This window comes from Pristis pectinata, chromosome 24 (assembly GCF_009764475.1).
Source record: "Pristis pectinata isolate sPriPec2 chromosome 24, sPriPec2.1.pri, whole genome shotgun sequence".
Taxonomy (NCBI): domain Eukaryota; kingdom Metazoa; phylum Chordata; class Chondrichthyes; order Rhinopristiformes; family Pristidae; genus Pristis; species Pristis pectinata.
This window is the reverse complement of record NC_067428.1, coordinates 31,323,307-31,336,172: the sequence shown is the minus strand read 5'-3', so window position 1 is coordinate 31,336,172 and position 12,866 is coordinate 31,323,307. Positions and strand designations below refer to the sequence as shown.

Here is a 12,866-nt window from a genome sequence, read left to right as displayed (position 1 = left end):
CTTTCTTACTGGACGCTCTGAAGTGTGAATATCTGAGCTGGTGCATTGGAGCCAGTGAGTGGCCTACTTCTCTGAGGTTAGTCATCGTTGCCCTACTGGATATACTCACTTTTCCATATCTAATGGGATAATTGAACTGCTTGTGCACTTAATCCAAGAGCTCTGTGCTATTCACTTCTGTGGCACCTCTAGCTTAATGTTGCCAGTAAACCTGTGTTCCATTGGTAAGCAACCTGATGTCCCTGTTGGCCTTTGCAGTACCTCACCCACCTGCCGTTATGACGAAGGGTAAGAAGTGACTTAAAAAAGTTGCTGCAGAGACTGGCAGCTTGCACATGTTCTTCCACCTCCCTGTTCCCACTCCCTACACAATCTCCCCAGCTCCCAGTGAGTTGAGGTTTAAATTCAGCCCAGTTTTTCTAGTTCTGATTAATTAGGTAACACAGCTGCTTCACCTTGTCACTGGATCACTTCCTTGTGGACCTTTTTTTGCTTTAGAGCAATACTTGTTTCTCAAAAATATTGAGGATTTAGCGTAGGTATAGAAGTTATCCAGATAAATGCAGTGTGTTCAGTCAGCTGCTTCATTTGCAAGCAGCCCAAGTATTGGCCTCAAAATTCAGATGGTTAGTGTTCTTTCCACCTTTATGCATCTATTTTTTTTCTCTCTGGAGTGGAAAGTGATTGTGGCCATTTCTGGGTAAAACTGCATTACTCCTTAAATCCATACCAATGTTGGCTGTTGTAATTCACCTTTGCGAATCTGTTTAAGCATCAGTTGTGCAAGGGATGGCATCAGTTAACGCACAGAGCCCCTTTTCAAGCATTGTGAGGAAAATTACACCATTGTTGGGCATTCTCACAACAATGAGGTCTTCCCAAAACAGGATTAGGACTACAATGGATCAACACTAACCACACCCCTACCTAACAGTCTCCTTCCAAATTTCTCAGTTTCCCTCTGCAATCTCTGGTACAATCATGGCAAAGTACTAGAAATTCGAGGCCATTGTTTGTTATGAAAAGTTGGCATCTTTACACAAAAGCTTTTTAATGGGAAATTTGCTATCAGCTGCTGACCTATGAAAATGATTATGTTTACTCTAGTGCATTCCCTGTTTAAAAACTTGCTAAGAAGCTGTGTCTATGTTTGGTGGTAGGGCTATCAATTAGAGTCATAGAACCATAGCTAGTACAGCATGTGGAAACAGGCCATTTAGCCCAACTCGTCCAGGTTGACTAGTGGGCAACCTTCTGTATTAAACCCATCTTCCAGGACTTTGTCCATAGCCTTCTATGCCTAAGCGATTCAAGTGCTCATCTCAATACTTAAGTGCTGTCGGTGACCCAGCAATTATATTCATAAATCCACCATGGAAGGGAACCAGAGCAATCCCACCTATAGAATTACTGTTAAAAAACTTTGACAGCCAGCTGAGCTGCCCCACTTGGCTGTAAAGACACTTATACTCAGAAAATAGAGTTTACACTTTTATTGGTACGGTAGACATGTGGTTTGCAATGTCAGCACCTAATCTGGTGACCTATTTATATAAAAAAAGAACAGGGAATTAGTGTAAAAGTAGGTTTAAGGGAAAAAAAATCACTAGAGTAGTTTTCTTCCTGATCTCTGTACAAACGCTTAAACTGCATGGTTCTCAATGGTAGTTGCTGTGTTTTTGCTGCTCTGACTGCTGGGAAACAAGTTGTCTCTTTAAAAAGTCTCCAGGGCAACTAAAGCGCAGTGACATAAAGGGGAAAATAATGAGGAAAATGAGGGAAAATAGGGAAGTGGGAGAGGGGTGGATATCGGTACAATAACAACTTAATTAACTGCAGTCAATCTGAAAACTAAAGAAGATTCTGCCAACGGGCATCCTTGATTTCTCTGTGGAAATAACAATGAGGAAACAAAGAAATTTCTAAAAAGATAATCGGGATGAAGATCTCAATTTATGAGGTGGTAACAGAAGCTGAGAATTTTCTATTCCAGAGGAGGTTAAATAGAGGTTTTCCAAAACTATGAGGGATTTGGTAGAGAAAATAGAGGAAAACTACTACTGATGGGTGGGTAGATAAATGGAGGTCAAACCAAATTTAGATCAAATAGCAAAAGGACTAGAAAGGAGATGAAAAGAATTTTATATCCAGAGTTATGATCTGAAATGCAGTTCCTGAATGAGTGGGGAAAACCAATTTAATAGTAATGTTAAAAAGGCCAGTATATTTGATGACGATATCATTGAAGTATTTCCCGTACATTTAAAGAGGATGTTGTTATCTTGTCCTTGCAGCCTGGAACTTTGTCACTAGTCAGAAAAGAAAGTAAGACAGGAAATAAAAGTGCAAGTTCAAGTTTCAACTAGCCCACTTTGGTTAGGCTGCACTGAGAGTATGTGTGCAGTTCTGGTCACCCCATTACAGTTAAAATCAAAACCATAATTTCTTAGATATTACTTGTCCTTTATCTTTTCAGATGTAGATCAACCTCTTGTGAAATTCAAGACCTTTGTGGAGTTTCTTTGTTCTTAGAAGTTTTACCTTAATTTTATAAGTTGTATTTGAAAAGACTTCTTTTGTCTTTTGGTTCGGGCTTAAGATGTATCAAAATAAAATTTGATCTTTACAATTTTCACTTGGAATTCTAAGGGTGATAATTAGAACTAATTTTTGATACTTACAGTGGTCTGTGCCCAAGGTTTGCAAGCCAAGGATAAAACCGGTTCCAGTGATCCTTACGTTACAGTTCAAGTTGGGAAGACTAAAAAACGTACTAAGACTATCTATGGGAACCTTAATCCAATCTGGGAGGAGAACTTTAACTTGTAAGTAACTCTGAATTTCAAATGTGCATTTTACTTTCAAGCTTGTTGTAGTCAATCCAAGTATGTTATCCAAAGCAGTTTTCCCTAGACCCTTTTATCAGTATGTAGAAATTTTCAGTGCATGAAAAGACAAGATTTTGCAATGTGTCATTATTACTAACTTAATGAACAAATCTCCAGTCACCCTTTCAGATCCATTCATTCTATATGCTCTGCTGCCCCGATGAAAATTAACTGTTGCTGTAATGTATTATTCTTTGATTTCTTGTTCGTATTTAATGCGCTTGATCGCATCTATCCAATCTTTCCTTTTTTTTAGTGCATCTCTGTGGTATTTCCAGAGCATGATTTCAACCCTACCCGTCTTAACACTCTGTGACTCTAAAGCATGTATTCTTGTATGTTAGTTATTGTTCATTTACAATCATTCCTCTTAAATGTACTTCCCGGTCTACCAGTGCCAACTTATGCCTCAAACGTTCTTTGTTTGGTTTGATTAGATTTAAGATCCTGGTTTTAGATTGAACCCAAGTCTTTTTCAATCTTTATATAATATTCCATCATTTGTGATGATGCTTGCCTGAAGGCCGTCAACTACCAGAATATTAACTTAACCCCTTCTAGATCTAGCACAATACCAGATTAAAGTAGCTTGTTCACTCAAAGCTATATCCCACTATTGTTTTCTGCCCACTTGCTGTTTTCTTAGCTCCACCCAAAGTGCTTCTTAATTTTCTGAGCTAAGATAATTTCTTTTCAGTTCCTTTATCCCATCCTTTATAATAGGCCATTTATTTACTGTTTGTGGGAACACAATGCTCATTTTGCTGCATTGCAAGGGTAATACTGCTTCAGAACTGGTTGATTGCCTGTGGAACAAAAACAAATTATGTAAAAATACTGATGAATTCAAATTGCTTTATTCCTGAGAGAATAGAGAATGCTTACTTTTTCTTCAAGGATCTGGCCAATTTTGAGTGTATTAAAATATGGTTTCATCTGTCAGAAAACATTAAAAATGGAACAGAATTTTGTTGACTCAGAAAATAATATGTTCTATTTCAGTGAATGTCATAATTCATCTGATCGAATAAAAGTACGAGTATGGGATGAAGATGATGACATCAAATCACGGGTAAAACAAAGGTTTAAAAGAGAATCTGATGACTTTCTGGGTCAGACCATCATTGAAGTTCGAACACTAAGTGGTGAAATGGATGTCTGGTATAACTTGGGTAAGTTCTAGTATTTATCTTTGTCTTGTTGAATATTGTTTTGCCTCTAGATGTAGATATAGTAATGCTACAATAATGACTATGTAGTCACATCTCCAATACTGTTATGCACATTTCTGGATCTGTATAGCAATTATATAACCTAAAATTCTCAAAAGTAATGTATTCAGCTATGTTTAGAGCCTGTTTTTATAGCTTTGAGATTTTATTTTAAATGTATGCTATCAGTTTTTTATTCCGATTATAAGCAGAAGTACAGAGGGTGATAAGTGGCAAAGTGGCACAATCAGAAAAGACAGCCACAGTTAATTGGGCTTTTCCCGTATTTTAGAAAAGGTTATATGTTATTCACTCTCTTACCATCCCTGCACTCCTATCGCTAAATACCCATCCAACTTCTATCAGTGATTACATACCCATCCTCCACTGCCTTCTGTTGATCATCCACTTTGTGAAATTTAAACGATGCACAAAGAACAATGCAGCATGGAAATTGGCCAGTTGGCCTGCCGTGTCTGTGCTGACTATCACATGCCCAATTATGCTAATCCCATTTTTATTCTCTCCACATTCCCATTCAACTCCTCCCAAATTCTGCCACCCACTCAGCATAATTTACAGTGACCAATTAATCTATCAATTTGGGGTAGGAAACTGAAGCACCCAGAGGAGACTCACGTGGTCAGGAAGAATGTGCAAACTCCACACAGCACTGGAGATCAAGATTGGGTTGCTGGAGCTGTGATGCAGTAGCTCTGTTGGCTGTGCCACTGTGCTGCTAAACTGTTTTAGGTTTCTTTAATTTATTCCTACAGTAATCAAGTTACATTCTCAGAAATATGTATGTTGTACATTTTCCAAGCTAATACAAAGTAGAATTATGAACCTATTATTTGAGCTTTGAACACCTTGTGACCTAAGAATTCTAGTGCATCCAAATAGACGAGCTGTAGGACATTGTAAGAGAGTGTCAACTGCAAGTTGATTTGTGGGCCCTCTGTTGCAAACTCTAGTTACGAGGCTTTGGCACAAATGAAAAGTTTTAATATGCTGCCTGGTAGTCAGACTAAGATTGGGCTCAGAGAGTCAGGGTGGCCAGTGCCTATAGGCTGGATCAGAATCTGTGCTACATTTGAGATTGGAGGAAGGGGTGTGGCTTGGGCATGGTAAGAAGGATTGGCCCGTGCTATGGTTGAGGAAGATGAAATTACCCTGGGAGAAGGAAGAATCATGGCCTGTGCCTTGGGTTGGGGATAGTGAATAAATAGGTATTTGTATGGGAGATTAACCAAGGAGGGGAGAAGCCAAGGACTGGTCAGTGATTGGCCAAATATCAGATAGGTGGGCCAGATGATCAAGTGTTGGAGAGTCAGAATAGTGCTAATAATCAGCTCAGCACTGGGGAAAGTGACCCAGGTTCAGACCAGTGATTGACTGAAGATTAGGCAGTGGGGCCTAGGATTGGGTAGCTGTGCTCATGTTCAGGCCAAGGATAGTGGTTGAGGATTTGGGAGGGTGTAGAGGGTGAAGTAGGTGGTAAGGATGGGGGTGATGTGTAGAAAGAGATGGTTGTTGAGGAATTGATCCAGTGTGGGAGATGCCAGAAGGGTGAAACCTAAATAAAGGTGTAGCCGGGGCCTCCAGTCTGGCACTGTGCTGGGAGACCTCATTGTCCAGTGAATGACTAATAATTATTGCTCCCAGAACAACTTGGTATAAGTTGCTCTGCGATGCTCCACAGGGACACATGAGCTGACTTAATTCCCTTTCATGGAAATCACTTCCAGAAGTACCTTGTTGAATTTCCAAATACATTATAATTTTTTTCAGCCATGCAACACCAAGTATTATGTGGAAGAATTAATCATTTTATCGTAAAACGTTTATCATATTTAAGCAAGTGAAGCAGCGGGTTGATGGAGTTGTATTCTAAGGCCATTAAAATTACTTCATTGTGACCAGAATTTCAACAGTAATGATCCCCCAAATGACTTCATTCAAAACTACATGAATAAGATCCGCAGTACAGAGGAGAGTTCTGTTGTGGCTTTAAAAGGTTTTGTGCCAGAATACCTGGCATAATATGTAGAATCATCCAGGTACCCCCAGCCCATTCCTTCATAAATTGGCATGTGGCAAATTCTGTGAACTGGCATTTATTTAGTCTTTTATACTGGTCAAAATCTCATTAGAGTAGGAAATAAATGAGTTTAAGTGGTAGGTATGCACCATTGAGCCTGTTCTGCCTTTCAAAGAGGTTATGGTTGATGTATAACTCAATTCTAATCACTGAACATCACTGTCCCTACCTAAACAAAAACCTATTGGTCTAGTCCTTAAACATTTCAATTAACTCTGCATCCACAATCCATTGGCACAGAATTCTTGATTGGCACTACCATTTTATGATAAACCCTGCTTCCTGATTCCACTCCTAAATGGTAGAGCTCTAATTTTAAGATTATGCTCTCTTGTTCTCGATTCTTCTCCTTTAAGCAATTAATTTCAGCAATTCAGCCTTTCAACTCAAAGAATTGTAAGCCTCATAATTAAGCTGCTTGGACCACTGAGTTCCTCCAGTAGCTTGTGTTAAGCCTCATAATTTAACTCTCTAATGTCTTGAAAAATTCCAGTCAGTCTTCTGTGAAGCTTATCAGTACCAGTCAGCTCAAGTGTAATGCCTAAAATTGTTCTCTAGATGGGATTTCATTAAGATTATGCAACAGATCTTAAAAATTAGCTTTTCATATTTTTATGAGTTGAGATCTACACACAGACACAATTATGTTGAAATTCCATTAATTCTCTATCATGGCACCTAATTGTAATCTAATGTACACAGATTGTTTCAGTAATTTTAAACCAGTTTTTGTTACACCCCTCTATGTTTTATGAAGAAATTTTGCTGTGTCTCTTGATTTTCTACTGTTTTCTATGCATTCTTCTTATTCATCTGGGTTGCTTCCTGTTTAATCTTGTTGAAACATTTTCTTTTTCCAACATAATATATTTATCATTGATTCCCTTTTTTATATTGAACTTAATTATTTTATACTTTGTTTCTTAATTGTCCTCCTGCTCTATCATTCACTACTAGTCCAACTTGATTTTTTAGGATTAGATTCCTCATCACTTCATTATTTATTGGATTAAAACTGTAACTGTATGAAAAGTACTCAGGAAGACCGCAGAAAATTCTTTAGTTTTTTTCTCTCATAAGCCTTACTCTAATAATCACACATTATTACACGCTGTACCAAGGAATGTGATGGTGGCCAGTGAAAAGTGAATCTCTGTCCCCTCCATTGGATTAAAAAAAGTTGAGATGGCTAAGAATAGTGAAATCTCAGAAGAACATGAAAATATTGTCAAGAAATTCTCCATGGAAAACAATTCTTAAAAAAACAATTGTGCAAAATGCATCTTACACATCTCATAAGTTGATAAGTTTAAAAAGTTTGTTGAATCTTTTTTTTTGTTTTCATTTCCTTTTTCAGTTACTGTTTTTAAGAGTCTGAATATTGGTGTGAAGGCAGTCAAAAGAAAATGCTACAAGACCTGAGATACATTACCATACAGGTTTTTATTTTTTTAAACAGTGCGTGCCTGTAGTGTACAAGCTTAGAGAAATTAAAGATCATATGCTCGTCTGTATTTTCTATACAACATTCAACAGTTAATGTCCAACAAAGTCATCAAAAACACCTTAAGTTTTATTGATGACGTTGAATTTTAATAATTTTGCTTATTTTATTAGTCAAGTGCAAAAGCATCTGTGTTATTACAATAACTTTTTTTTAAAAATCTACAACCTTGAAATACAGGAAAATAAAAGCAGAACAGATAAAGTAAATATTAATAGAATTAATTCTAGTGTAAACCAATAAATAAAGTACATGTTATATCTAAATAAACTAACTACTTATCAAACCTAGTGCTTTTAGGTTAAAGAGTTAGGCTGTTTGTAGGTAGCATATTCGTCTGCTTACACATTGTGATCTGTAAGAGTATCACTGAGCTTCTCCAGTTGTGAGTTTTTGATTCACAATAGTTTGCTTAGGAAAAGCATTAACTAGCAAAGGACACTTTTCAATGTAGAGAGGGGAGTGGAGCAGCTATATTGAGCAATGCATGTGGCAGTTTGAACAAAATGGAAAATAGGTATAAAATGGGTTACTTTTCCTTTACCTGACAACTGGAAGCAGCAAAGTATGGACTCTGAGGTGAGCCTCACAGCATTTGAGTGGAAGATTAAAGATTAAGATGGAGGAAGGGGGGAAAAAAATGGATTGAGTCCTGGAGTGGAAGGATTTCTATGATGAAAGTGACAAAGGGTCCATCGAAGATTATAAATATTTGGTCAGTGCTGTGAGAAGAGTGAACAATGATAGGATTTGAGCCTTTACCAAGGGATTGTTGGCAATACTGGACTAAAAATCCAGGGAATTTTATACCCCTGTAATCTCCATGTCTTATTGGTTGTTTGCATAGCCAGCAGGTTTTTTTGTGAATATTTGGTTGGCATTGGTAGCTTGGAAGAAAGCCTTTATAATCATAATAGGCACACAGAAGATGAAGTAAGTACATTGATAGAGATTTTCGATATTACTTGCATCACAATCTAATGGTGATACCAGCAAGTACTGTTGTTTTTCTGTGTAGTGTATTTTTGTATATGTTCAATTGTTAGAGAATACTAGGAGCTAATTTGTTTTTTTTCCTCATTATATGTTTATTACATTTGTTTTTCTTGACTATATTTTTATTATATTACTGTTTAATGTCCCCATGAGATGGTAAATTAACATGTATAAAATTGTGAAAGACCCTGATAGAGTAAATAGGAAGAGTTTATTTCTCTTAGCAGACAGATCAGAAACTAGGGGATATACATTAAAAGTTTTGGAAGGAGGATTTGAGGGAATTTTTTTTCTCACTTGGATAGTGATGAGGGTTTGGAACTTGCATGCTGAAAAGGTGGCAGATAAAGAAATTCTTATTACCTTTGAAAAGTATCTGTATGATCTACAAGGCTATGAGACTGAGGCTGAAAGGTGGAATTAGGTCCAGTAGCATTTTTTCAGTTTACACAGACATGGTGGGTCAAATTGCCAGTTCCTGTGTCGTAAATTCTATGACCTTTAATTAATTATGTTTGTTTGATGATGCCACATTCAATGATGTTTTGATCTCCAATGGATCAACAATATTCTCTTCCACAAAGTTGTACAGTGTTGCAAAAGATTATGTTGTTGCTCAACCAAATTTGGTATGAAATTTGCTCAAGTAATGAGAAATTGTACAACAGAGAAAATCTGATATCAAATTACTTAGCAGATCCTTAATAGAAAGAGGAGCCTCAAGACTGCAGATGCTGGAATCTAGAGCAACATACAATCTGCTGGGGGATCTCAGCGGATGCAGGGTTTCGACCCGAAACGTCGGCAGTCCCTTTCCTCCCACAGATACTGCCTGACCTGCTGACTTCCTCCAGCGAGTTGTTTGTTGACCTTAATAGAAAGGGGTTCTAGCAAAATAGCTTTTTAAATTCTATGGTTGATTTAATGAATTTTAATTACATTTTCCTGATGTTAGAAATCAGTTTAATGTCTAGTTTATAATTTTGCAAGGAGCCTAGGGTAATTTCTCCTTCTGCTATCTTGGTATATACACACCACATGCTTGGAAAAATGATATAATGGCAATTTAAGAAGGTAGCCAGCCAAATAATTAATGATGCTTCCTTTACATAACTATTCAAACAGATGCTTTAAAATAACATTTAAAGAATACGAATATTGTCCAATAAGTTATTGTCAGCATATATGATCTTTAATTAGGTTGTGGTGTTGCTTAGTGTTCATGCTGAAATGGAGCTGTTGTCTACTTTTTAAAGATTTAGTGCACAATCATTGCTCCATGCAAATAGCAGGAAATTTTGAATTTCTTATTCTTTCATTGCTTAAGCGCATTTTTCCTTCTGTCTTTCACAGCTTGTGTGTCCTAAAATCATTTTTGTATAATGTTTAAACAAAACTTCAAAGTCAATATTGTACAACAGAAGTGGTATGCTAATTGAGCATAGTTGAGCCATGATGGAAATAAGCATAATGTAGCATTATTACTGGGATTCCCTTTTGTACTGCTTTTGTTGATCCTTGATAGAAATATTCCAGAGGGTCCTGAAGTAAAAGGAAAAAAAAATTTATTAATATACTAGTACAAGGCATTACAAAAGTAACCAATTATTTACTGTATGTTTTAGATAATTCACAATGCTATGGCTGGGCACATTTGTTCATTTGATAATATTATCAAGCTTGACGTTAATTTTTATCTACATTTCTTTTGGAAGTGGGGGTGGGGAAGTGAGGGATTATTTCTAATCTGAACCATATTAATTTAATCATCTTCATCCCATATTGATTTAATCACGATCATCATCTCTAGTTCTGTAAAAATAAATAATTTGCCCACATTTACAAATCTAATACTTCCAGTATTTTATGGTAACCTAGATTACATGTCCACTCAAGCTTTCACGTGGAAAGAAATCAGTTCATTTCTGCTGCTTTTCATAATTCAGTGGACTAAATCTGCAACATTATTGCTGATATCTATCAGGGTCATAAGGAATATTAAACTTTGGTTAGATCTTTTGGAAAAGACAGAAGTCTTTCTTCCTGAAGTAAGAAACAGGAGCAATACTTTGACACATGCTACCATATTGTTACGACAACAAAGAAAAACCCTAATATAAGCTTGACAGAAAGATGCTCTGTAAAATTTAAATTAGTTTTGTTCCAATGTCCAAACTTTTATTGGAAGTATACTTATGAGTGTACTGAGCTACACACTAAATTCTTTGTTGAGATAGTACCTGAATAATATTTATCCTTATTTTATGTGAACCTGTCTCTATGTGTCATTTTAAATAACTGTCGTACACTGTAATATAGAGTAATTTTTAATCAAAACTGTTCAAAAATTTGGTAAATCATGCCTGCCATGCTACCGATGAGAAGTGCTCAAGCAACAGTATCAAAGCTACAAAATGCTGAATTTGTGCTGTAATAAATGCTTCAGTTTAATCCTTTTTGTTTACAGTTATCAGCCAAATGAGTATTCAAGTTGTTTATGGAGCTGATATCTCTGCAATGAGTGGCAGCCAAGATATAGCTTTTTTTATATCAACAATGCATTAATTAAGTTCTTCTTTTCCACTTAATTTTAATAAAGATCTAAATGGTAAATTTATTTAAAACCTAAGGGGACCAAATTGGCTTCAAGTTTTGCCTGTCCTTTGAGTAATATGTAGCATTGAGTTAATATTAGTAATGCCTTTTTGAAGCTAAATTCTGCAACAAGCACCCTCTCTTAATCTTGCATGGCTGAACATGTGTTCATCTAATAACACTACTTAAATGGAGCATACTACTTACAGGTTGATTTTGTCTGATTGCTGCTAAAGTTCTACGTGCCTTTGGTGCTTTCTGCAGTTACTTCAAGATAAAGAAATCGAAGGTTTTGAATATGGCAGGTTTTGAAAGACTCGCCTATAAAACTTGTTTGCTCCTAATGATGCATTTGATAAGTATTCCTCCCGGGATAGAGCAAAACTGGAAGAATGAGCAGAGCTCATGCAAATAGTATCGAGATAGGTGGTGGGGCTGGAGTGCAGGGGGCAGGATGCAGTGGTAGAAATGGGGGTCAGCAGGAGCCATAACTAATCAGAAAGTGCTTCTATGTCAGCAAGGAGCAATGTACAAGATGTTTGTACTTCATTAACTGAACTTTTCATGTGCTGCAGCTGCATCTACAAGCTCAAGCGGGGCAAGGGTTGCATTGCCAGCAATTGTAAAAGTTGACTTTAACAATGAACTTTCGTGGATCTGGACCTTGCAAGAAGGGCACATTATATTTTTGGATTTCTTTGTATTTCTCTTATGTGACTTTATCGCAAAATACTATCAAGGATGCAAACATAAAACAATAGATGTACCAAAATACTAAGATGATAAAAGAATAAAATCAGTTCTCCAGATGAATACAGTAGTTTATAAAAATATCTATTGAAATGGATAAAACTTTTCCGATATCATGCCTGTGATTTTTCAGTGTGAAATTTTACATTCCTGAAGTCTAGTTGGGATCTATGTGTCCTGAAATGATTTCTTCTTGTATATTTTTTCAAAAAAATAGTCTGTAGACTAGAATTTCATGTAATGTTTAACTATTTTTTTCTCTGATAATAATTTCCACATTCAGATAAACGTACTGACAAATCTGCAGTATCTGGTGCCATCCGATTACATATTAGTGTGGAGATAAAAGGAGAAGAGAAAGTAGCACCCTACCATGTTCAGTATACATGTCTACATGAGGTAATCAATTATGCACTGGTAGTTACATGGGTATATGCATTTTCCCCCATGAAGAATCCACTGACATGAACTGTGGGTTGTTCTGGTCAGAAAACATAGTTGAGTGGTTTCCTAAATGTCTCACTGAAGAAGGGTTGCAGGTGCATGGAATCTATATGGGCAGTCTGATTGAATGGGGAGGTTGCTTCACAAGGCTGATGACTAGGAGAATAAGTAGGAAGGAGTGGGAGTGATTGATGGGAGGGAGTGGGTATTCTGTTTATAAAGAGGAGGGATGTGATGTTGAGGATGTGCTTTTGGGGTGGATATTGGGCAGTCCCAATTGCAGGAGTGGTGAGCAGATGATGGTTTTGGGGGAATCCAGCAATCTGTAAGAGAAGGGTTTGGTCCACTGGGAGAAGTTGATGAACAGGAAGGTTAAC

The 12,866-nt window shown here is 36.8% G+C and overlaps 1 protein-coding gene across 1 annotated transcript in view; it reads left to right on the top strand.

Moving 5' to 3' along the window:
* Positions 1 to 12,866, top strand: part of LOC127582541 (protein unc-13 homolog A) — a 261,016-nt gene that overhangs the window by 166,013 nt on the left and 82,137 nt on the right. Inside the window, exons 17-19 of the mRNA XM_052037881.1 lie at positions 2,684 to 2,825; positions 3,891 to 4,060; positions 12,329 to 12,444. Coding sequence (XP_051893841.1) covers positions 2,684 to 2,825; positions 3,891 to 4,060; positions 12,329 to 12,444 — 428 coding nt within the window. The remainder of the gene's footprint in view (positions 1 to 2,683; positions 2,826 to 3,890; positions 4,061 to 12,328; positions 12,445 to 12,866) is intronic.